Raw genomic sequence first — 26,472 nt, forward strand, 5'->3', positions numbered from 1 at the left:
ACCAGTCGGCTGCTAAAAATAAGCCAAGATGCCAGAGAAAAGAAATGCATCGAGACCAAGGGGAAAACACAGCAAAACAGAATATCAGAAACCTGATATCACACCCCTGATACCATGGTAGATTCTTAAAATTCCCTCAAATCCAAAATATGCATGTTGCTTTCCTTCTCTCTAGTACAAATTACCTACCTATAGTTGTTAAGTATAAGAAAAATAATGCTACTCATGTTCACAAGTGATTTCAATAACAGAAACTAGAATCTATCTTCTGTAGAGGCAGCCTTTGAATGCAATCGTTTTAATCACTGTGATTTTACGGAAAAGATCAGCTTTACTTTTTGGATGTTCATTAACAGCCTTCAAACATCTCTCTCTCTCTACGTTTATTTATATTTAACATCTCTCTATGTTAGACATGTTCCTGAAAAACTGTCCCCCAGATTAGAAGCTCCATGGGTTAACATTTCACGGACGTATATTTAAAAATAGGAGCCTTATTCCCCAGAGAGGGAAAAACAGTTATGTGGCGCAATATATAATAAAATCACAGGGAGGTTTGGGGAAAACACCTGTCCCTATTATTACCTCCTGGTAGGCTTCATTAGAAAAGCGTGTGTGGGTCCTCAGGACAACTGTTGGTTCTGTGCCACCCCGTAGCCTTGTTTCCTTCCTGATCTGGTGACACAGAATTTGGTGAACTGCCCTCTTGCAACGCATGGTGACCCATGTACACCCAGAGTCACTACTGAGCACGGACTGCGGGGCCGCTCTCCAGGGGCTTCTCCATGCTGTCCTTTGATGGACAACATGTCTCAAGACTTTAAGATTAAAGCCTGACAAGTTAGCGAAGTCAACTTATTTCATGAAATACATACATTAACTTGCCGTGAAAATAACCGATTTCTTATTTTAACAAAGATTATAGAATCACATTATGTTCTACTTCTCAAATGTGTTCAGGAAGTGAGGTACGTGGAAATCATATGATCCATGTGGAACACTGTGCAGTATGTACATTTTAAACCTAAAATAATTTTATGTCAAATTTTATCCTAGCTTATACATGAATCTTACATGAAACGCAAACAGCAGGTGCAAGGGGTTTATGAAAATTTTATAGAAAAAACTCAATACTGAAAATATTCTACCCATTTACATTTTCCCTGTAAATTTAGGAAAGAGCACAGTAATTCATTTTTAGCAGTCTACCCCTCCTTCAGCAAGTGCAATCCCCGGGCTCCCGAGAAGCGGTGTTACCATTACAGGGACATTAGAGCTAGGAGCACCCATTGAATACATATTGTATGATGACACTACGATTACTAAAAACCAACAGCAATACAGGACACATGCTAAACTCTAACTAGTATCCCCACCATGTTTGAATAAAGTAAGCCTAATTTTTCTAAAATTGAGGTATAATTGACTAAATAAACCTAAAGTTTAACACATTTATTTAGAAATTCCTTTTCTAAAGTTATTCTAAAGATTTTTTCCAATTCTTTAGTTACATTTAAGAGATAAGCAACCATCACATACGCATCAGGTTTAAAGCAGCAATCTATTTTGAGATTTACTTTTGCCTGCTTTCTTTCCAGTCTAGCGTTCAATAATTTTGGGAACATTACAGTAAATAAAGCGCATTAACCACATATTAAATTTATAATCTATATCTAATTACTGTAGGATGTTACAAAATTGAAATTCTGTATTAGAAAATTTGGAACATCAATATTTCCTGTGCATATTTAAAAACCAGAAGTGATCGGGATTAATCATTTGGGAAAAATGACTATGGAGAATCTAAAATCAAGAGCAATTAGTCTCAAAATAAGGCAGAATATAAACGACAGAAAACATCTTTCACATTCATGATTTCAACTGCTCCTAAGAACTAATGTGATGAAGGCAGATAAACAACCCTTACTTTATAGCCAAGAAGAGATATAGAAAAAGTCAACAATACTAACTTTTCAAAGAAATATTTACCTCTCAAGCATCTGCTATGTGACTAGGTACTCTGCTAGGTGCTAAGGGCACAGAAATGAACAAGCAAAAACAAAACACAAAAAAGGTACCTGTCCGCAAGAAGTTGAATAGTCTGGCCCAAACTAACTAAACCAGTAACCACTAAAGTAAGGAAGATGACTTCCACTTGGCTTATCCCTTGACTTTGTCTCTCTGATTTCAAGGTAAGGATGAACACTGAAGAAAGCCTAGTCTGTGGATCAGGACAGGCACCTCAGAAAGACGCGTGACACTTCCTAAGTTTAAAAGTAAGTGAAATGTGCACTAGAGTTAGAAAGTTTTGTTTTGTTTTTTCCTTTCTGACTGGAAATTAGGGTAGCTGTAAAAAAGCTCTGCCTGTGTGCTGGGGCGGGGGGAGCGGGGAGATGCCATCAAAGGATAAAGTCTATAAGCTGATCCAGAAGGAAACTGAAGAACATCACATAGCTCTTAAGAGGGTAGGGAAAAAGCACCACTTGAACCAAGCAAAGCACGAACATGGTCCTAGTTCTCACATGTACAAGGTCAATTAACATGGTACTGAGGAGAGGCAGGGCTGCCTGTACTTAAGATGATCATTAAGATGGATGATTCTAGTTGTGGCCTTGAGGAAGGGAGCAGACATATAGACATAATGTATAGCAAAGGATATTTACAGTCACATTTCACGCACCAATAAATAATGCATTCACTTCTCAAAATGCCAAAGCAAACGTGGGAGAGAATTTTCATCTATATTCAGGATTAAACTTTCTAATTTTAAATTACCAGACTTCAGCTGTAAATGTATTTCAGTTGAAAGGTTTGAAGAGATTATTAATGAATCTTCTAAAAGTCTGGAGAGTGTTTAGAAGATTAACATAATAAAAAAGTCCTGCCATAGGCACGGCAGAAATTATAAGCATGAATTTATTGAGCACCTACTGTGACAGCACTGTGCTAGGTGACTGGGTTATTTCTCATACTTCGTCACGCTCCGGTCTCCTCAATTTCTCTGTCATCTCTTACCGTGTTCACTTGGAACTGCACGATTCGAAGTGCAGCCCGGCTCATTTATTCCGTAAGATTGGTCCCAAAGACATTTCCTCATTTGAAGGCGAGGAGGAGGGGAAAGCTAAGTCCCTACCGAGCACTTAAGACCTGACTTTCTTGGTATTTGTGGTGTTATCTACGTGGCCCTTCAGAAGTCCACAAAGTTGTACAAAGAACTCAGAGAAGATCGCAACCGCTCTGCCCCCAAGACAGCTCCCGCCGGCCCTCGTTTCTTGCCGGAAGGTCCTTCGCAGCCACAGCTGCCAGGCTAGGTACTAAATCGCGGCCTGTTGATAACCTCAGCTCTAAGTCTGGAGGCCTCGGATCTGGCCGGCCGGGGGCGGGGGCGGCCGAGGTGACAGCAGGTGAGCGCCCGGCGCGGAGGAGGAAGTGAGACAGGCCGGCGTGGGCATTACTCAGGCCGCGTTACCGCCGAGGTGGCTCGCAAGCGGAACTCCTCGCCCCTCCGTCGCTCCAGCTGGACTTCTATCTCGTTGAAGTCACTTCCCATCCCGGGTCGCGCGGGGGAAAACCGTGCGTCCGAGGAGGGGCAGAGAGTCAGACGTGCGGGATCAGGTGGCCTCTCCCCGGGCACCGCGTGTCCCGAACCAGCCCCTCGCCGCTCCCCGGACCTGCCTGCCCCCGATCCCGGGGCGTCCCCGGGCGGCCCGGGGTGCGTGAGCCCCCCGTGAGGAGGAGGGAGGACAGGTCGCTCCGGCCACTCCGGGGGCAGCTCCGAGGACACCGGATCCCGGGGAGAATCAGCCAGACCCGATCGTGCCCCTGGCGGCCGCGGCGGGTGTGGCCGGTTCAGAGCCTCCTACTTTACCTTTCTCACTCCGACGGCCAGTCGCCCTTGGGACCACGTCCGCACCGCTCCCCAGCGCCCCCGCCCCCAGCCCGCGACACCTGGGGGAAACTTCTCCCTCGCCCCTCAATGCAAACTCGGCCGCTCCCCCAGCGGCCGCAAACCGTCCTCTCCCTAGCAACAAGGTTCCGGCCGTAGAGCGAGCGGCTCTAGGTGTAAGGAAGGTGATGTCGTAAAGCCGCGAGTGTCGTAAACCAGGTGCGGTGGGGAGGGGGGAGGGGTGGAGGCGGAGGGGCGGGGGGGAAGGGGGAGGGAGGGAGGGGGAGGAGGTGACTCGAGCATTTAGACACAAGCGAGAGGATCATGGCGGATGGCCCCAGGTGTAAGCGCAGAAAGCAGGCGAACCCGCGGCGCAATAACGGTGAGTGGCGGAGGGGACCGGGGAGCGGCGGAGTCAGGGGGAGCCGGGCGGCCGGGGCGCCCCCGGGGGCGAGGGGGGCGAGCCGGGCTGGGGGCGGCCGGGCAGGGACGGGCCAAGTGGAGTGGGAAAGTAGAAAGTAGTGCTCTCTGCCCCCCTCCGGGCCGCCGCCTCAGGAGCCGCGCCGCGGCCGCCCGCTCTCCCTGAACCGTTATGTCTCTTACCTGGTCTCTCCGCCTAGCGGCTCCCGCCGCCCCTGCCGCCTCGCTGGACCGTTAGCCGCCGCCGCCGCCGCATCCCCGGCGCAGGCGGGCGGCCGGGACGCGGCGTCCACTTTTCTGGGCTCCGGGGGAGCGGCTGTTGCTTCTTTCCGCACTTTTCCCCACTCTTGTGCCCCTCGGCACCCCCCTCCCCTCCTCCTCGGCGCCCTCGGCGTTTCGTCCCCGCGGCGCCGAGGCTCCGGAGCCGAGGAACTAACTTGTTCCCGGCGCTGCCTGTGTAGAGTGGCTTCCGCGCGCCGCAGCCCCGCCGGCGCCGGCGCTCGGGCCCCGCGGCTCGGCCGGGCGGGCGGCGGCGGGACGCGGCGGCCGCGGGCTGCGTGTCGTCCGTGCGCGCGTGTGCGCGGGCGGCGCGGAGCGCGCGGCGGGCGGACGGGCCGGGCCGGCGGCGGTAAAGTTGGGACCGGCCGGCGAGGCGCGCTCGGCGCGGGACGGGGCTTTGCGGCGCGGGGCGCGCGTGCCTAAGCGCTCTTCCTCTCCCGCGCCCGCGGCCGCCGCCGCGCCCCGAGAGCGGTCCGCGTCCTGCGGGGAGCCGGCGGGGGCGCGGGCGTGCGGGCGGGGCGGGCGCAGAGCTGCGGCCGCGGGAGCCGCGGGGGGCGGCGGGTTTGCGGAGTTGTTACCTGGTCTCGGGACCGGGAAGCACCGCAGACAGGTCCCCGCCCAGGAGGACGCCTCCTCCGCGCCGGGATGGGGTGCCGAGCGTGCGCCTCCCTTGTGCTGTTTCGGTTTGGGGAAGTTGTTACCTGGGCCGGACGCGCGGGGCGTGAAGCCGGCGAACGGAGCTTGGATGGCGCTCCGGGTCTCGGGTGGAAGGAGGGTGGGGGAGGGGCGGCCGGACTGACGGACGCGGGGCGCCGCTGCCTGCGCTGCGGGCCGCGGTGTTTACTGATGAGTGCCGTTGCGCCGGGGACGCACACCCGCCCTGCCTGGCGTGAGTTTAGAAAAATAACAATAATGACGAGAGGGCGAGCGCGAGCCCCGAGCATGTGGTGGTGGTTTGCACAGTCGCCTTTTGCAGTTGGGAGAGACGGTGTAAGTTGACTGCATGTCTGCTTATCTCGGGCGCCGCTGCGCCCGCCCGCCCGCCCACCGCTCGGCAGCGAACGTCTGCTGGTGGGTATTGTCTGGACAGTTCCTGCGGCGACAGGGCCGAGGCTGGAGCGCGGCCCCCGCCCGCCCGGTACCTGTTTGGAGAATAATGGGCGGCAACGGCCCTGCAGCCGGCTGAGGCCGAGTCTATATAAGGAATTGCACGGACCTAGCGGACCGAGGGGCTCGTGTGGGTTCCTGCGTTATTTTTAAAACGAGTTTCTGAGAGTCGGGAAATAAAGGCGCCTGAAATGGGATCGCCGTGTCCGCCAGAAAATGAGGAAATGCGGGTTTAAGTCAGAACTCCCCGGCGCTCGCCCCACCCCCACGCCCGGGCCCCCTTTCTCCCTCCCCTCTGGGATGCGAAACGCGAGGTTTTGTAACCTTTCCTGGCAATTTCAGATTTTGTGTGGGATTTCCTGTCTCGAAGCAGATACCGAAGGTTTTAGGCGGTTTCAAGATGTTTCCTTCCAATCGTAAACGTAATTTTAATATAATCGAGTCGACATTAGAATCACCGCTTTCATGAACGGTGTTAGTTATCCAAATACACATTTGTATTTTGAAGACCTCCGTTAGTTATGATCGATAACTAATATTGGGCGTCCTCATTGTGGAGAGATGACTTGTTACGGCCGCAGCGGAGCACAGGCTATTTCCATTTTAATTTCCTGTTTTAGCGTCAAATAGTGTGTGTGCTATATCGAGCTGTTGCTGCTGTGGCTTTATGAAAGGTAAGTTGGCTTGGAAAGGGCTGTTCGCGTTTTACCTTATTTAAAATGTTCGTCGCCAGAGAAAGGGGCTTTTCTTGTTGCTGACGACATGTGTGTGACATGTGAGTCTGAACCACCCAGCGTCTGTGCAGCTGCTGTAAACATGTTTACCTGAGCAGGAAAGGATGGATTTTCCTCCTAAAGATCCTGTGATTCGAATATTACACCCATAAGGCATATCAACAGCTGACTTAGGGGGGGAAAAGCGATCTCGAAAGGTACTTGAAATCAGCAGGAAAGAGAGCTGCTGGACGGCTGCAGCAAATGGCAACTTGCGCAGGTAGAAAAAGATGGTGTTTAGTTTTCCCCTGCGCGTCAGCCCCTCCAGTCTGCTGCTTTCATTCTCAAGGGAGCGATTTATTTACCGCGCTTGCTGTCAGTGTTTTTCCTTTGTATTTACTCTTAGAGAAACAGATTTGGGGCTGTTTAGCACAAGATGTCTCGTCTGCGGTGTGTGCATCACTCTCAGAAAACAAAGGTGTTTCAGATAGCTCTGTGCTACCACAGGTACCTTCCATTTTCGTCCGTGTTGCCTCTGCCCTTGTATTTCTTTTTGTTCTCAGATGCATTTCATCCATTGCTGATTATTACAGCCACGCTCTTTGATTAAGCCTCATGATTTGCAAATTAAAAATGAAGTTGTATGCCATTGTGTTGTGAAACCTCAGGATAGGTGCCGGTTAAGATTTCTTAGCAACGCAGTCATATTTAAGTTGCAATTGTTTATTGGAGAGAATCGCTTGGAAAATGTTAACTCTTAAATCTTTTTAATGAAGGAATAAATGATGTATACAGTGGGAGATGGTCATAGAGATACTTGATGCTGTAATTTATATGTCAATAATTTTTTGTTCATTTTAAAATAAGGCATGCAGATTTTCTGCTAAGCCTTCAGTAAAACATTTTAATTTCCTTTCTGGAATATATCTGCAGAGTAGGATGTTAATGGGAGCATCAAGTAATGTAACTTGACAGGGGTAAAACAGTTGAGCAGGGTTTGGCCAAAGCCTGAAACCTTATGTAGTAACTCTATGGTGATGATGTTAGTGGCTTAAATTGATTTTTTTTTTTTTTACCGTTTATAATGTAATGCTTTGTTTGCTGTATTTTAAAAATCTGCCTTCTCATTTTCCACTTCTACTCTTTGTGGTTACTTATTTATTTATTTATCTATTTGAGAAGTGTACTCTAGCTGCTAATGACCACATACTGATAAATTCACTCTAGATTGACTAGCAGGTACATATCTTCTGTCATTTGCATCTCTACTTGCTGTCTTTGGAAACCACCAGTAGAGGATGCTAACAAAAATGATTATTGGTGTAGTACACCATAAATCTGTCTATCTCCTGTTGATCTGGGACCTCTGCTCTGATAGGGACCTTCAGTATAATTCCGGCTCTTACCTTACTTAAAACTAGCCCTGGGTAAATTAGGCGTAAGCATTTTCTAGTCTGCTAGGACTGGAAGTAGGATTGTTTTAGCTTGAACAGTTGTATAAATTTGGTCTTTTTAAATCTTGCAACTGAGATTGCTGTCAATTTAGTCTTGCTTTAGACCAGTTGTATTACTGCTATTTTAAAGAAAGTTTTGTTTTATGTTGTTAGGTTTGGAGAAGAATATGTAATGATTGTTCCATATTTATTTTGCATTCTTACTATATTTTTTAATCTCCTTTTTCATTCATAGTAAGATCCCTGGAAATATATATTTTTAGACATTAAAAAATGTAAATGGTTGGATATGGTAAGAAAATTTGAAATTAACTGATCGGTGATATGGTGTAATTATTTTTTCATAACTTACATAGACTTAACACTGTACATGGGTTGGCAGATAACTACTGAAAAAGGTATTTACCAGCGGTCACTCAGATGTTAGCGATTTTTATCTTTTCCTTCCGCTTCTGATTAAGATTCAGAATCAGGTAGTGTATCAATTTTAAATTTACCAATTGTAAAGTAAGGAATGTAAATTTGTTTTGAAGTTTAAAATGCATTTAAGAGTCTCTGTAGTTTACTAATTATTGTATGCTTGTATTCAAAGAATTCTTATTTTTCAACAAATATAAATTGGTTTTGTAACTTATATTGCATGAGATTTAATGTATTTAATTATGTCTTTTTGGCCTGTGTCTATATAATTATGTTAATTTACTGTAAACTTTTAGAAGCCTTTCATTAGGTCAAATGTTAGAAGTATTTGCTTCCCTAATTTTTTAAATGGTATTTCTGTAAATGCACCAACACCAGTACCATAATGCAACAGTAATACTCTTTATCTTGAAATAAGTAGGAATTATGTGAATTATCAGGTAAGCCTGTGTGGATTTCTCATTTTAGGGTGTCATAGTTCTTCGAGAGAGAGAGAGAGCGAGAGTGAGAGAGAGAGAGAGAGAGAGTGTGTGTGTGTGTGTGTGTGTAAATATAGTTTTACATTTCCTGACACAGTTCTTGAGTGTGGTTTTCTAATTCCTAGAGCTCAGTAGTGGATAGGTTTGGTTACTATCAACTTATTTTTTTATGAACTGAGGAACTTTACTACAAAGCCATGACATATACAGTTGTAGCATGGAGCAAAACTTAAACTACCTTATAAATTGAAAGCACCAATCACTTGTTAAAATGACCCTACTATAAAAGCATATGAAATATTTGGTTAGTACTTTTTTTTCTTTCTTATATCCAGTGTTTTTGAAGTGCCATACCCTAAGTTTGCAATTTCAGTAACTTTGAAGTGTGTGGTGAGAAAGTTATATCAAGTTGGGAATGATACATTTAAAATAACAACTTAATTGTTTCTCATAGTTGTGTTTTTTTTCTCCTCTTTTGCTTTCGCCTGTATAAATCACTTCTAAGCATGTGATTAGAGCCAGATGTAAACACAGGTGCAATATCATGTGGAATTGTTAGCTACTCTTAACTACCTGTAGTGAATTGCAATGGAGGAGAGGAAAAGTCATGCAGATGTTGGAAGAAGATACTCATTGCTGTGCAAAAGTGCAATGAGAGGTTAGAGGACTTGGTGAAATGGTAGAAGTAGTATTTAGGACTGAAAAAGGTTTCTTAATCCTTGCAGTATGATCACTAATTTATGGGGAAATGTATGTTCATCTCTGATAGAGCTATGAGCTAAATAAAACAAAAGTTCATTGTTGAAAGAAAAGTAAAATTTTTTAAATTAGAAAGATACCCAGATTAAGAAATAAAATAAAATGTATTTTTTAAAATACTTTTTAAAAGGCTGTATGTTGTGCCTATAACTAGCTAAATGATCATTAAACTAGTTATATTAAAAGTAGAAAATAAATGGATATACACATAGTAGGAAAAGTTCTGTAGCAACCCTGGTTAAAATTAAATGTGATCTGTTATACAAGCATTGCTGTAGGAAATCTTTCCTTTGGATGGGACAGTGGCTTTTTTCCTAAGTTTTTCCAGCTTTATTGAGCTGTAATAGGCGTACAACATTGTGTAAGTTTAAGGTGTACAGTGTGATGATTTGATACATGTATATATTGCACATGTTTGCCACGATAAGGTTAGTTAACACACCCTTCACCTCACGTAATTACACTCTGTTGTCGCCATGGTGAGAACATTAAAACTACTCTCATAGCAGCTTTCATGTACAGCATACAGTTCTGTTAACTAGTGTCCTCATGCGGTGCATCAGTTCCCCGGAGTTTATTCGTGTTATAATGGGAAGTTTGTACCCTTTGACAGACATCTCTACGGGACAGCGTTTGAAGAATTGTATCTGCAAAGGAAGCATTCTTAGGACATCGATTTTACCAAATACAGTTTTTCAGTATGTTGTGCAAGTGATGGGGTGGGTTATACTGCTTGTTAACCTGAAACAGTTTCTTGGAAGTATGGCAACATACTTAAATAGCACGGTGCTCTCTAAGGAGTAAAGTTTGCCTGTGGATTGTGTTCAGAGAAAAAAATTTAATGTTTACAACTCACTTCATTAATTTTGTTAAAACGTATTTTGGAGTATATCATTTAGGTGTAGATAAATCCAAAGATTCCAGAAGGAACAGCCAAAAAAGCGGAATTCAAGTCCATGCTTGCATTACAGCTATGAAACGTTTTATTAGATTCTTATTTTTCGTTCTCTAAGAAGTTGTTTTCCTCTCGTTTATTGCGTCAAACGTTTCCTTGTTATTTAATACAGGTGCTCTGTAGACATAGGGAATGCAGTTAATTGTCTATGTACACATGTTTCTCCTACAGTCAACTCTGTGTATTCCTGGGACTTGATGTGCAGGGTTTGGGGTCTGCACTGTAGCTGTTGGTGGAAGACCTCATAGCAGGGCAGCCCGGAGGACCTTCATCCTCGCTTTTGCTGAAACAACTGCATCTGTGCTGGAATTATTAGGAACAGATGTTTCGTGACCTCTTAATTCCCACTCCCCTTCCCCCGCCCCTTCCCCATCCATATTTAAACTTCAGTGTGAATGAAGATAAATATGGGAATGATGTCAGTTTCTCATGTTTATTATTGTATTCTAAAAATATTGCAAGGCATCTCTTTTCTCTTTTAAAATGTTCCAGTTTCAAAATTTTAGGTATATTCTAATTCCGACTTTTTAAAGATATTTTAAATATTGTGATATCAACTTTCTTTTTATAAAAAGTGACACCACTATTTTTTAGATACCTCAGTTACTATTCATGGTCACCAAGCCACAATAGAGTCTAATTTCCCTTATTATTATTATTTTTTAAGTATATTTATTTGTGGCTGTGTTGGGTCTTCGTTTCTGTGTGAGGTCTTTCTCTAGTTGTGGCAAGCGGGGGCCACTCTTCATCACGGTGCACAGGCCTCTCACTGTCGCAGCCTCTCTTGTTGCGGAGCACAGGCTCCAGACGCGCAGGCTCAGTAGTTGTGGCTCACGGGCCCAGTTGCTCCGCGGCATGTGGGATCTTCCTGGACCAGGGCTCGAACCCGTGTCCCCTGCATAGGCAGGCAGATCAACCACTGCGCCACCAGGGAAGCCCTCCCTTATTTTTAATGTCTTTATATCCATTTAATCCACAGATCTAGTTGAATGCTTGGTTTTTTATTAAATGCTCAGGGTGACCAGTTTGTTGATTCAAAAATTCATCATTCTCTTGGAATCTTACATTTTTAATATGGAAGGGACTTTTAGGGAATCATCATTTTTAATCTGAAAATTGATACGGATAAGCTGAAGTTTAGGGCCTTCAAGTAGAAACTCCATACGAGACTATAATGTGTGGTGTTTTTTTTTTTTTAGATGTTGGGGGTCGGAGTTTATTAATTAATTTATTTATTTTTGGGTGTGTTGGGTCTTCGTTTCTGTGCGAGGGCTTTCTCTAGTTGCGGCGAGCGGGGGCCACTCTTCATCGCGGTGCGCGGGCCTCTCACTATCGCGTCCTCTCTCGTTGCGGAGCACAGGCTCCAGACGCGGAGGCTCAGTAGTTGTGGCGCACGGGCTTAGTTGCTCCGCGGCATGTGGGATCCTCCCAGACCAGGGCTTGAACCCGTGTCCCCTGCATTAGCAGGCAGATTCTCAACCACTGCGCCACCAGGGAAGTCCTCTATAATGTGTGTTTTGAGAAGGGGCAGTGGTGACGCGTGGAATAGTGGGTAGTAAAAGCCTTAACGGAAGTGTCTGAAGCTGGGCTCAAGTTAACGTCATTCTGACTTAGGTGCTTGCAAAGGCTCTCTGAACATCACTGTATCTCTAATGTTTTCTCCTTTCTACCCTAAAAAACTAAGTTGTTATTCATGCCTATTGCTACATCACTTATCTAAATCTCTTTTGATACTCTTGTTTTTTATTTATTTATTTTTTGGTTGCGGGGGAGGGAATAGTTGGAGCAGAGAGAAAATAATTTCATATGAATTAAAATTAAGAAAATAAAAATTGTGGAGCTGGAGGGATTCGAGACAATCATCCAAATCCATTTTTTTCAGATAAGCAAACAGATTCAAAGAGGTAAAAGGACTTTGCCAAGTTCCTGTTACTAGTTTGCTTGGACCAGGTTACAGCTTTTCAGGCTAGTAGCTTGGTATTCCGTTATTAGACCGTTTTATCTATGATGATAACAAGGAAGAACTAGAAGCTGCGAATTTTCAAATTTGTCACAGTAAACACCAAATGTATTGTGTAGAACGCTCAATCATCTCATAAAAATGAATTTCTAACCTATTCCCATAAATCCATCAAATTTAACAGTTGATGTGCCGATATCACTTAAAACATTTCGGGTGCAGAGAGTTGGTTTAGTCTGCTTAGAGGCATACTCCCGTTATTTGGATTGCAATTTTCCCTCTTCATTCCCTACCTCAACTCCCATTCACCCTGTCCTTCCCAACCCTCACTTCCACCCAATCTGATGTGTTTTATATATGTCCTTGGCTATGTCTCTGTCCTTGTAAAATTATCTAGTTCTTTGTGTGTTTTGCATCTGTATACCTGATATTTTGCTGTATATCTTACTTTCGCCACACCGTGTTGTTCGAGATCTATTCATGTTCCTGTAAGTACATCTAATTCATTGCTTCCAGCTGTGCAGTATTTCATGGTTTGTGTCAGCACTTATCAATTACTCATCAGTTCCCCTAATGATGGATGCCTAGGTTGACTCCAACTTTTGGGTACAAATAATTCCGTAAAAAGCATCTTTTTACATGTTGCTAATGGCTGTAGAAGAGTTTCTCTGGGAACATACATCCAGGCATAGTATTGCTGAGTTCTAGGTTAGTCACATATTTAATATCACTAAATTCTGCCAGATTATTTCTAAAACGGCTACACCAATTTTTACCTTCACCAGTGTTACATAAAAATTCCTATTTTCTCACATTTTTGTCAGCTTTTGGTATTGTACAACATCTGCATTTGGCTAGTTTGACAGTTGTTAAATAGAATATTGTAGTTGCTTTAATATGTATTTTCTTGTTTACTAGCAAGGTTGATTATTTCTTCATATCCTTGCTAGCCGTTTGAGTTTCCCTTTCCATGTCTGGCTTATTCATACTCTTTGCCCTTCTTTTTGGTTCGGTTTCTACTTATTGATTTCCAAGAATTCCTTGTGTATTTGAGATAGTAATCCCAGTCACCTGTTGACTTTGACTATGGTATGGAATTCCCTAATTTTAATATATTTACATCTGTCAAATTTTTGACTTTGTGGGTAGTAAGAAGTACTTCCTAATCCATGAATTGCAAAGATATTTTCTTAGATTTTCTTCTAATAGTTTTGTAGTTTTACCTTTCATATTTAGGTCTCTGGTGAATCTGGAGTTCACTTTTTGAATATAGTGTTTCTTTCTGAAGGGGAGCAAACATAGTGGTTAAGGGTTTGGGTTGATCCTATAATTTACTAGATGAGTCACCTTGGCCAAGTTAGTCTCCGTATGCTTGAATTCTCCCATATGTAAAATGGGGATGGTAACCTTAGAGTTTATGAAGCACTGCGCTTAGCACAGTTTTAAGCATTCAATAAATGTTTGTTTAAAGTTTTATTTATATTATTAGATTGTTTGTTTTAAATGTATCTTGCATCAACTGACGCTTAATTCCTTATTCTCTTGTCCACAATTAACTTTAACTGACATAACTGCCATCTAAAAGGATGTTGTTATAAAATTTATTCATTGCTTCTATAGCTTTGACCTTAAACATTGCTTAGTTGTTCTGGCCTTAAGAACAAGGCTGTCTTTTAAATCAGTAATAGAATAGTAATATACACTGAAGCTTCATCTTATAGCTATTAGTATATGTTTTTTAGCTTGAGGAAGGCTGCCTTGAACTCTTTTTTGAAGAGCATTATATTGAGAGAGACCTCACCATATTACTTTATGTATAATATTGACCTGAACTTCAAGGGTAATGTCCCAGTATTATTCTATTGCATAAAACAAAGAACCTTGACCTGGGGAGGGTAGATACGGAGGGTTAGAGGGAGGCTCAAGAGGGAGGGGATAAGGGGGTATATGTATACGTATAGCTGATTCACTTTGTTTACAGCAGAAACTAACACAATATTGTAAAGCAATTATACTCCAAAAAAGATGGAAAAAAAAATTGAGTAGCTTAATGAATGTGGCATCCACAACTTTTCATGGTTTCATTCATTTAGTTTGGAATGTATTGAAGAAGACAGTTGTATGTCTTCCTAGAACATAGTATGTTCTTGTGCTTATGGATCAAGGCAATCCTAAGACAAAAGTTAAAACGCTACCCTGTTTTGTGTGTGTGTGTTAATAAACTTTATTGAGGTATAATTTGCATTTTACACTGAAGCTTCATCTTATAGCTATTAGTGTATGCTTTATAGCTTGAGGAAGGCTGCATGTATACACTGGTATGCATGTAACATTTTGGTGAGTGTTGACGTACCTGTGGCTACCAGTGAACCACCACCACAGTCAAGATACAGAACGTTTCCTGCTGTACCTCATCTCAGTCAGTCCTTCCTGCCTCTGCCCAGGCAACCACTGATCTGGTTGTGTTCCCTAAAGGTGAGATTTACCGTTTTAGGGTTTCATATAAACAGAATCATACAGTATGTGCTGTCTGTGTTCTTTTGCTCAGCATAACGTTTTCATCGTGTTATCGCATGTATCAGTAGTTCATTCTTTCTGTGTTGCTGAGTAGTCTTCCATTGTTTGATGGAATTGGTTTCTCTCTTCATCTACAATGGGCTTCCTACAGGCAGGCCTTGGAGTTTGGTTCCAGACCACCACAATAAAATGAATATCACAGTAAAGTGTGTCACATGAATTTTTTGGTTTCCCAGTGCATATAAAATGTTTACACTGTCCTGTACTCTGTTAAGTGTGCAATAGCATTGTCTTAAAAAACAGTGTGCATACCTTAATTAAAACACTTAGTTGTTGAAGCATGCTAACCATCATCTGATAACAGAAGCTTGCTGCAAACCTTCAATTTGTTAAAAAAACAAACAAACAAAAAACGCAGTGTCTGCGAAGTGCTGTAAAGTGAAGTGCCATAAAACGAGGTATGCCTGCATTTGAGTTTTTTCTGGTTCTTTGCTGTAGAATAAAGCAGATATGAGTGTTCACATCCAATTTTTCTTGCGAATATATGCTTACATTTCTTTTGGGTAGAATTGTTGGCTCATGTAGTAAGTGTTCGTTTAACTTTGCAAGAAACTGCCAAACTAGTTTCTAAAGTGCTTGTAACATTTCACCTTTTACAGTGTATGAAAGTTCTAGTTGCTCCAATCCTTGCAAACGTTTGTCCACGTTTTAAATTAGGCTATTCCATGGATGAAGAAGATGTGGCACATATATACAATGGAATATTACTCAGCCATAAAAAGAAATGAAACTGAGTTATCTGTAGTGAGGGGGATGGACCTAGAGTCTGTCCTACAGAGTGAAGTAAGCCAGAAAGAGAAAAACAAATACCGTATGCTAACGCATATATATGGAATCTAAAAGAAAAATGGTACTCATGAACCTAGGGGCAGGACAGGAATAACTACGCAGATGTTAGAGAATGGACTGAAGGACATGGGGAGGGGGAGGGGTAAGCTGGGACGAAGTGAGAGAGTGGCATGGACATATATACACTACCAAACGTAAAATAGAGAGCTAGTGGGAAGCAGCCGCATAGCACAGGGAGATCAGCTCCCTGCTCTGTGACCACCTAGAGGGGTGGGATAGGGAGGGTGGGAGGGAGACGCAAGAGGGAGGGGATATGGGGATACATGTGTATGTATAGCTGATTCACTTTGTTATACAGCAGAAAATAACACACCATTGTAAAGGAGCTATACTCCAATAAAGATGTTAAAAAAAATAAATTAGGCTATTCCAGTAGGTGTGTAGTAGTATCCTTTTGGTTTTAATTTGGATTTCACTGATAACTAATGATGTTGGAGTGTCTTTTGATGTACTTAACGGCCATTTCTGTATTTGCTTTTGTGAAATATCTGTTCTAATGATTTATCTACTTTTAATTGGGTTGCTTGTCTTTTTATTATTGAGTTGCAAGAGTTCTTTTTATATTCTTAAACCAAGTTCTTTGTTGTATATAGATATTTAAAATATTTTCTCCCTTTCTGTGGCTTGTACCACATTTGATGAAGTCCAATTTATAATTTTATTCTTTTAGGCTTTGTGCTTTTTGTATTCTAGGAAATCTTTGCCCAGTTGAGGAAGATTTGCTGCTATGTTTTGTTTTGTTTTAAGTCTATAGCTTTACATTTAGGTCTGTGATCCATTTCAGGTTAATTTTTGTCTCTACCTTGTTTTGATCTTCATCTGCAACCCTGCCTGAGATAGCCTTGAGTAGTTTGCAAGAGACGAAAACTTGATCTTACTCATCAAAATTAAGTATGAGAATTTCTATTTGAGGTTTTTAAGAATATTTTTCAGAACCTGACTAAGAACCAAAGCTCTTGATTGTAGAGGAACACAAATCCTGCTTTCCTGGTTTTATACATTTTTAAACTGAGCGCAGTTTCATTGTGTCTAGTCAGCGTTTTCAAGTTTTCTATGTCCTGAACACACTTTGACTTCATAGAGACGTTCAAGGCTAAAGTTTCCGGGAAAGATGCTTGAGAGAGAGTAGCCAGAGTTGAGCTGAGTGTGGATGTTCTCTTGATGGTCTCTTACTCCTGTGTGGTGTCAGTGAGCTTAGCACTTCGCTCTTACACTAGCCAGTTACTTCTCCTTCCTCTGGTCTGTCATGCAGGCTGCTGCCAAAATTATCTCTGTGGAAAAAGTCTGATTCAGTCATTACCCCCAATTAAACCCCTTCCTTGGATCTTTACTAACTTACAGGACAAAACCAAGATCCTTCGCATGAGATCCCAGGCCCTGGTTTATGGTCCTGCCCTGCTGTTTCTTTCCTGTCTCTGGTGGCCCCTCCGACCTAGAGATTTCTGGGTTTTGCTTCGTGTCTTTGGAGGTACTTTTGTTCCCTCTACCTGTTACACATTTTTTTCCCCACTACCCCATACGTTTTGGTATGTTTTGAAAGGTGGACAGGAGTTCATCTCAGGTATTTCTTCGTCTAAAATGCTTTCTGTGATCCCTTTCCCATTTGTCAGAGAAAGTTAATTCTCTTCTGTTACACCGGTGGATCCATCTTTTATACTTGATTATTGTGCTTTTTCTGCTGTGTTACGGTGTGTCATCCCCCCTACCTGACCCTGGTTTCCTTTAGGATGGAGACTGTCTTCCTCACCCTGGCATGCCAGGGGGTGGTCGAGTGGTAGTAATGACGTGGCAGGTACAGCAGCTACTGCATTTACACTGCTCTCCGCGTGCCAGGTGCTGTTTTGAGTGCTTTACATTTGACTAGCTCATTTGATTCTCACAGTGATCCTGTTAGGGTTTTTAGACCCTTTTTGTAGGTGAGCAAACAGGCAAAGAGATGAAGTGATTTACCCAAGTTCACACAGCTGATAAGCAGTAGAAGCGGGATTTAAATCCATTTAGAGTCTATACTCCTAGCCGCTGCCCTTTCTTGCCTCTCAGTGGACCGGCACATGGTGGGCATTCAGTGCTTATTGAATGAAGGTTAACCCTGGGAGAAGAATTTTATTGCCCGGCTCCCCTCTGCCCCAAGGGTAACTTGAAAGACTATTTTAAATTTTTATATATTTTATAATATTTAAAAGCATATACATCTGAGTTGGTTAATATTATTTTTACTCAATTGAGAGCGTTTTTCAGTTCATTCTTCTTGGACTGGTGATTTTTTACTTAAGTTAAAATCTTGCTTCCTGTAAGTTTTTTCCCATAAAAGGTAACTTATACACCAAATAAGGCTACTTTCCTTTTACCGTGGCATAAATTCTTGATTTTATTGATTTTTAGCTACATACTTTACCCTTTATATTGTTTAAGGAAAAAAATGTTTAGTTACTTTGAAGTTGATTACAGATATATTTATTTACTTATTATTTATCTTTTTCATGTCCTAAAAAGTTTATGTCACTGGACTAACTCCTATGTGATTCTTATTTTTAAGATAGTATTTTTCTATCTAACTTTTTATTTATTTTTATCACCTATCCCTATTCCTTGAAAATTCTTTATAACTAACTTGTATCTTATTTTTGTTTGTAAAGCTCTCACTTTTTTATACTCCATTTAGTTCTGTGTCTGGCTTGAACATTATAGATATTTATGCATAATTTCTTCTGATCTAGTATCCTTAGGTGCACTTATAGAAAGAGCATTGAACTGGAAGATAGAAGTATTAGATTCTAGTATTAAATCTGCCATTAATTGGCCTATGAAATTGGGAAAATAATTCAATTTATTTGGGCCCAAGTGTGTTCATCTGTAGAATGAACTTGATGGATTACTGTGTGCAAGGCAGTGAGACTCTTAGGATGAAAGATACAGTATGTTGCCCTGAAGAGTTTCCAGTGTACTAGGGAAGAAACATAGGAAAACGAACCTTAAGAATTTAGTTTGGTAACTGATGTGATATTCTGTCCCACACGCATGGAGGGGATGGCCACGTCTTAAAGGATGTGTGTCGGTTGTCTTAGTAAAGATGTGGAAAATAATATTCCAGACAGGGTATTGTATGTGCAAAAGCATCTCTCTCTCTCTCTCTCTCTCTCTCTCTCTCTCTCTCTCTCTCTCTCTCTCTCTCGTGAGTGGAGGAATGGCTAGAGATGAGGCTAGAGAATTAGATGGGAAGCAAATGAAGAAAAGAAAGCTTTATATTGCCATGATCGTTTTTTATCTTGGAAGTGTTGGGGAATTGCCAAAGGTCTTGAAGCAGAGAGTGACAACGATTATATAATTCATCATCTTCTTTATGAATTAAATGTTAAATGATTAAAAATTCAAGAAGACATATGCTTGCCTTACTAAAAGTGGGAAAAGTATAAAAGTAAACACGGATTTTTTCCTGTGTTCCCGAGTTTTTGCTTGTATACTATAACGCTAAGAGTCACACAGTAACTGCTCTGACGGTGTGGCCACCATCATGACTGTCACCACTCCTGCTTCGTCATCTATGAATAAAAGGCTTACTTCACTAGAAGCAGAAATGGCCTTGGTTGGAGGTGATTGCTAAAATCTGTGCACCAAGTTGGCCACTTTTGAGCTCTGCACTATTTTGAGGAATTTTGTATTTTTATTTTTTTCCTCTTTTCAAATCAAATCACAACCCATGCAAATGTGTTGTGGACTTACAGTCCTATGGAATAAGATGGTTTTACTGCCATTAATTATGGTTCTCCAAAGATGCAAAATCCTCTGCCTTTATTATTACGAGACAGTTTTCTAGATCATTTCTGGCACTTCTTAATGGTCTGTGTAGAGCTCTATCTCGTGAACCTGTTATCTGTACTTTGTCATTTCTCTACCATAGATATTTAATAAATAAGGTAGATGATGCTTGCCATTCTTTTGGCTGGCATGATCTAATACCTGCTTGCCTATGTTAGGCGAGGCTGATAGGTAAGCTGGCTCTTTTACTGTCTACATGGAAATAACTAGGCATCTACAAAGCTTTCATATTCCAAATAAAATAACACTTTGTTTACCTGAATGTTTCTGATTCAAAATAGCTGTAGGACTGGTGTGTGTTTTTTTATTAAACAAACAAAAATTCAAGCTTCTTTGGGAAATTACACTGTGTGCTACAGGATAGATGAAAACTAGTGCCTTTCTCTAGACCTAGTGCTGAGAAAGCACACTTTTATCATGTTTCAACCGCTAAGGTAATAATTCTTATGTAAAAAATACCATCTTATTTATATGTTTTCTAAGTATTTCACATTGGACCTAATTTTATGTTAATTAAGGGGCTTTTGTGCTCTATATGTTATAAACTGTATTTTTAAATCAAAACTTAGAAAACTTAACCAACCTCATCTTACTAGTATTCATTTGTACCTTATTTATATGTTTAACTTACCGTGTGTGACAACAGTAAAACTTAATACCGTGTGTGACACGAGTAAAACTTAATTGTTATAAAATGCTTTGTAAGTTTAGCTCTTACCACGTCAAGCTGGTGTTTTGAGTGAGGAACACCCCTCCTTTTTATCCATAGTAGACGAGTGTGGGGTTTTACTGTACTGACTTCAGAAATGGTTTAGGGCGGGAAGGCAGGCTTTGGTGGTCTGTTCTTTGGAAGTACCTTAGGCATGTGGGGAGGGAAGCAAGGTGTTAGCTCTTTTCAGGGTTCAGGGCCACACTAACCCCCACCTGTTCATGGTCACCTGAGTTGTGAGAGCCTGGGGTTGCCACCTGTCCTTAGTGTATTGGGTTGAGGCAGCAGTCAGTTATCAGTCATGGTCATACTTCCACCATTATGTTCTCTGAGTTTCTGATCACCGTAGTCTCACAGGTAAGAAAGGTGGTGGCAGATGGAAGGTCTGAGATGTAAGGATAGAAAACCCAGGAAATGATAAATAAGGGTAGGTTTAGACAAACACTGTAAAACTTGGGAGGAGGTTGTAAAATTATTGATAAGCTGTAGACCCTGGTAAGTTATGTATTCATGTTAACATTTCTGAGATAAGGAATAAAAATCTAGAAATAGTACGTGTATCTTCCAAACTAGTAGAGGAGGGAAATAGAATGAGAAAAAATACTCATTTTTTTAAAAAGGACAAGGAAGAAGAAAAGAAACATAGAAAAGGGGATACAAGTAGAAAGCACAAAATAAGATAGTAGTAATAAATGCAAATATATTAGAAATTAAATACATATAAATTGGAAAAATGCTCCTGTTAACAGAAACTAATTGTCAGATTGGATAAAATAACAAAATCTAGTTATGTGCTCTTTATAAGAAACATACCTTTAAAAAGGATATAAAAACTTGAAAATAAAAAGGATTAAAAATAAGACATGCCTGATAATACTTACTAAAGAAAGGTTGTGTTATGTGGCTATGTTAATATTGTGTAAAGTTGACTTCGGGAGAAAAAAACTATCCCAGAGAGTGAGGGTCACCAAATAATGATAAAAAGATAAAAGGAACGGTAATTTAAAATTGCTGTGTACCTGATAATATGCTTTCAAAATATATTAAGCAAACAATAGGTAGGACCACAGAAAAAACAGGCAAATCCATCAGCATTGTAAGTTATTAAAAACAGTCTCCCTTACTAAAGAGAGATTAAATTGATTTTTAATAAATTTTAAAAAATTTCTCTGCTTATTAGTGTTGGAATAAGCAGAGAAAAATCAACAAAAATATAGAAGATTTTAATAATATTTACAAGCACATGGGGAACATTTTAAAAAACTGATAATATTCTAGTCAAATACAGCCAGTTTTAACAAATTTCAGTATATTGGCATCACTGCATTCTCTGTTTACAATGCCATTAACTATAAGTACATAACAATATATATAACAATAACTATAACATAATTTCCCTGTATATTTGGGAATTCAGGTGTATTATTTACAAAATAACTCTTGGGCCAAAGAAAAACTCAAAAAGAACATTAGAAAATATAATTTAACAGTATAAAATACTATATATCAGAAGATGTGTGATATAGCTAAAGTGGTACTTTATGGAAACTTGTAGACTTTAATACTTATTTACAGGACTAAATGCTGAAAAATAATAACTGAATTCTTAAGAATTAGAAGAAGAATAAAAGAGTACTCCTTCAAGTAACATAAAAAGGAAATAAATGCAAGTTAATGAAATAGAAAACAAAAGTAAATCAGAGAGGAAAACAATGCAACTAAAAATAGATTATTTGAAAAGACTAACAGAATTGAAAACTGCTGGCAAGATTAGTCAAGGGAAGAGAGAAGTCACAAAGCAGTGTACTTCTGGAATGAAGAAGGGAGTGTGTTCCTCTAGCTGTTTCGGGAGTGGTCAGCTTTATGCTCCTGTAGTTGAAAGTTTAGATCAAATGGACAAATTCCTCATATTGATTGGCTCAAGAAGGGATAGAAGATTGAATGGTCTTAAAACATAAAGGAAAAATACTCTCTCAAAAATACCAGCTCCACACAGGTTACTAGAAAATTCTACAACATGTCCAAGGGATAATAGTAAGATACTCATTAAGGAAACGTGATCATCAGTAACAGCTTTGGTATTGCCCGTCAGTGGAGACGGGATGGCTCTTTCAAAAATTGGGGTAGTTGGTTAATTAAGTGGAAGAAAGTTGAGTTGGAGCGTCACCTCATAATATTTAGAGAAATCAATTGGGCTGGATTATAGATCTAAATCTGTAGGTAAGAGAAAGACATAGTTAAAGTAAAACCATACCACTTTCTAAAGATAACAGAATAGAGTGTTTTAATGACTTTGAATAAATAAGGTAAAAATGCATAAGTAGAGCAAAAGATGAGCAAACATGACTACATCAAAATTAACAATTTCTTTTCACTAATAGATATCTAAAGACAATAGGGATTAGTATTCACACATAAAGATCTGCCACACAGTGGAATAAAGACAGCTCGACAGAAAACTGGGCAAAGGATTTAAATGTGTACTTCATAAAACAATGAAGTCATTTGGCCAATAAGCATATTATAAGATATTCAACCTCATGAGTAATCAGGGAAGTGCATATTAAAACCATATTATTAACCAAATGCCTCAATGAGAAGACATTTCATTTCTCCTAGGTTCTCAAAGATTAAAAGCCAAATGATATTTCTGTTCATGTAAATATGGAGCGACTAGAACACTTGCTAGAAAAAATACCCACTAGAAAAAATTTGGTGATATTAAATAAAGGTGCAGATGCACATACATTATGATCCAGTGTCTCCATTCCTAAGTCTGTCTTAGGGAAACCTCTCTACAGACATATCAGGTGATGTGTCTAGTTGTCCATACAGCACTGTTCATAACAAAACAAAACAAAAACCCCTCAAATCCACAGTAGGATGCAAAGTGGTATATTCATACAATGGAATGCTGTTCATCACTGAAAATGGATGCGTTAGAGCTGTGCTCAATAACTCAGATCATCTGAGGAATGTGCTGTTGGTACAAAACAAATCATAGAAGAATATGCAGCATGGTTGCATTCATATAAAATTCAAGAACGTGCAAAGTGAAGTAATATACTGTTTAAGGATACCAGTATAGTACAACTCTAAAGGGAATGATAAATACAAAATTTTGGGATAAGTGAATAACATTACTTTAGGGGAGGACACAGAGTAAATATAAGAGGTAAGGGTAATTTTTTTTTTTTCCAAACTGGACGGTGAATACTCATATGTATTGTATTATTCTTTATACCTTAAACTTATTTTATGGAAATTTTTTTTAGTATTTCCCATTAATAATTACTTACAAAATTAATCACTGATAATCAATATTTAATTGAAAATAGTAACTGGAAACAGAAAAGTGAATCCTTTTGGGTATCTTGGGTTTTTACTGTGATCTTTGTATCTAATAGAGCATAATAGCTTCTAATGCTGGTTGTGAGGTACTCCAACACGTAGTCATTTATTTCAAGGGGTACACATAACTAATTCTTTTACATTTTTCTAAGCATTGAATTTACGTAGTTTTCTACTTTCATATGTTTTCCACTTATTGACTGCATTTTGAGAAGTTTGAGAAAAGCCTTGCCTTACCTTATATTTTTCTAACTTAAAACATGTATGATGTCTTTGTTCCTGTGGGTGCACATTGCACTTGCATTCAGAATATTACTGTTTCGTTTTATTTATTTATAAAACACTTAATAGTTTTATGTGTCAGGCACTATTCTAAGCACTTAGAAAATATTAACTCATTTAATCTGTATTAAGATCCCATGAGGAGGAGATTGTTATTCTCATTTTATAGCCAAGGACACAGAGACACAGAGAGGCTGTTTCCTGAGGTCACACAGCTAGTAAGTGGAGCCTGAAAGCCTGGCAGCTTGTCTCCAGACCGCTGAGCTACAAAAGATCATGTGAAGTGGATCTTTAAGGGGAACATGCCATCATTTTCAACATTGTTTAATAAATAGGGTATTGTTGCTGAAGGTTACCAGCATGTTATCAGACTATGAGACTATGTAATTCCCTTTCTTTTATCTAGAATGTGAAAAGTAACATGAGTAAATGATACATTTCCAGCCACTGCTTAAATTTACTCCTAACTGAAACTTGTGTCCATGTATTCATGAGATGAGAAGAGTGGATGGGTCAAAGTACCCGGTAGGCTAACTGCAGGTCTGACCACATGCACAAATGGTGGTAGTGACCTTTCTTTCTTTTTCTGAAGATGAGTTGATGGAGTCATAATCTAAAATAAGAACGTTTAGTGGTAGCATGTATAAATTTGGGACAGCAATATTTGATTCAGGGATGTTGACATGATACTTTTGGGAAATTCTTATAATCAGGTAGAGTTAGACTGTGAATGGAGAGAATTGGGCAATTGTAAGTGATTTGTGAAGAAGCTGGTAGTAATATTTGGAAATAAGGCACCAGAGGTAAAGAGAGAAAGAGCAGATCCTTTAGAGTGATAGTTCTTTACCCACTGAGGGTCACACCCTTTTGAGAATCTGATATTAGCTTATAGAAATTGCAATATAAATTCAAGGGTTTTATAACTCCATGTTCTTACTCTCTTCCCCTACCAAGCGCATCCTGCTTTGGGCACAAGATCTCTTTCTTTCAGACGTCAAAACACTTAGGGATACATTTTATGAATTGTTAACTTTTTCCTTTGGTACCGACTTGAAACCATTTGGAGGATAAACTATAGCAAAAGTCTTTTTTTTTTTTTTTTTTTTTTTTTTTTGCGGTACGCGGGCCTCTCACTGTTGTGGCCTCTCCCGTTGCGGAGCACAGGCTCCGGACGCGCAGGCTCAGCGGCCGTGGCTCACGGGCCCAGCCGCTCGCTCCGCGGCACGTGGGATCCTCCCGGACCGGGGCACGAACCGGTATCCCCCGCATCGGCAGGCGGACTCCCAACCACTGCGCCACCAGGGAAGCCCTGATTTTTTTTTTTTAATTAGAGTAAAAAGTCTGATTTTTGTTGAATGGAGCTGCAGCTAATCTTTAAGCCTTGTTCATAACATTTTAGTAATAGCACTTAACATTCAGAAAGGAAAAGTAAATCACCTAAATTCTCATTTTCAGTTTTATATACTTTTACAATCTGGCACTTGATGACTGACTGGCTGTTCTTGATATGAGACTAGACAGTATAATGTAACCAACGTTTAATGATTGCCATGTGTGTTGTAGGTGCTGTGCTAGTTGCTGGGGATACAATGATGGATAGGGCTGTGGTCCTGCAGTCAAAAGAACCCACAGTCGACAATGGATAGAGTCACAAAAACATATTTGTGATACAGTGCAGTCACTGTAATACAGAGAAATGGAAAGAATGGCCAAAGAAAGCATTACTGGAAGAGATGATGTCTGAACTGAATATTAAAGGATCAGAGAAAGAGAATTAGCGTTTGTGCATGTGTCTGTGTGTGTATGAGAACGGAGGTGGGGGGGGAGGGGAATGGGAGAAGAGGAGTGAAGGCTTGTTGGTGAGAAACACCAGATGTGTTCTGGAAGTGCACGCAGGTGTGTGTGTTGGTAGGCGTATAAGTAAGGGACCGAGAGGGTGGAGAGCTAGAGCTATGGAACCAGATCACGGAAAGCTTTTTCATGCCATTTTTAGGAGCTTGAACTTCATCTCTCATTCTGTGCTTTGGGAAGCCATCAAAGAGTTTTAAGCAGGGGCTGATTTGATTGCAGCCAAGCTGAATGGGTTACTCTGGTAGCTGTCATGGATGGTAAATTTGAAGAGAAAAAGATTGGAGGCGGGGAGGCCAGGTAGTTGGCTTAATCAGAGCTGATGAGAACTTTAGGGCTGTGTTAACAGAAATGGGGAAGGGGGAACAGAATTCAGACTCTGTACGTTTGTTATTGGTTAATAGTAAATTCAGTAGGACGTGATGCTTGGAAATGGCGGGGCGGGTGGTGGGCAGGAGTAGGTAAGATTGACCCCAGAGTTTCTCGCCGGGTGCTTGCGTGGATGGTGAGGACACCAAACAGGGCGAATACATGGTGAGTAAGGACCAGCTTAGAAGCTAAGGGAGCCCGTTTGGGGCATTTTGAGCTTGGGGTCTAACAAGGCAGTG

General features: G+C 40.9%; 1 protein-coding gene and 1 long non-coding RNA gene across 4 annotated transcripts in view; one reads left to right on the top strand and one right to left on the bottom strand.

The window, feature by feature from the left end:
* Window positions 1–4,640, bottom strand: part of LOC129392504 (uncharacterized) — a 77,241-nt gene extending 72,601 nt beyond the window's left edge. Inside the window, exon 1 of the long non-coding RNA XR_008618478.1 lies at window positions 4,490–4,640. This is a non-coding gene — a long non-coding RNA (uncharacterized lncRNA). The remainder of the gene's footprint in view (window positions 1–4,489) is intronic.
* ZEB1 (zinc finger E-box binding homeobox 1) overlaps window positions 4,181–26,472 on the top strand; it is a 199,596-nt gene continuing 177,304 nt past the window's right edge. For 2 of the 3 annotated variants that reach the window (XM_024116384.3, XM_024116385.3), the window contains exon 1: window positions 4,181–4,268. In XM_024116384.3, the coding sequence (XP_023972152.1) occupies window positions 4,211–4,268 (58 nt within the window). In that variant the 5' untranslated portion in view covers window positions 4,181–4,210. Of the gene's footprint in view, window positions 4,269–6,342; window positions 6,367–26,472 lie in introns of those variants that run through there. The other variant, XM_055087716.1, reaches the window with a different exon arrangement.

Source organism: Physeter macrocephalus, chromosome 11 (genome assembly GCF_002837175.3).
Source record: "Physeter macrocephalus isolate SW-GA chromosome 11, ASM283717v5, whole genome shotgun sequence".
Lineage (NCBI taxonomy): Eukaryota > Metazoa > Chordata > Mammalia > Artiodactyla > Physeteridae > Physeter > Physeter macrocephalus.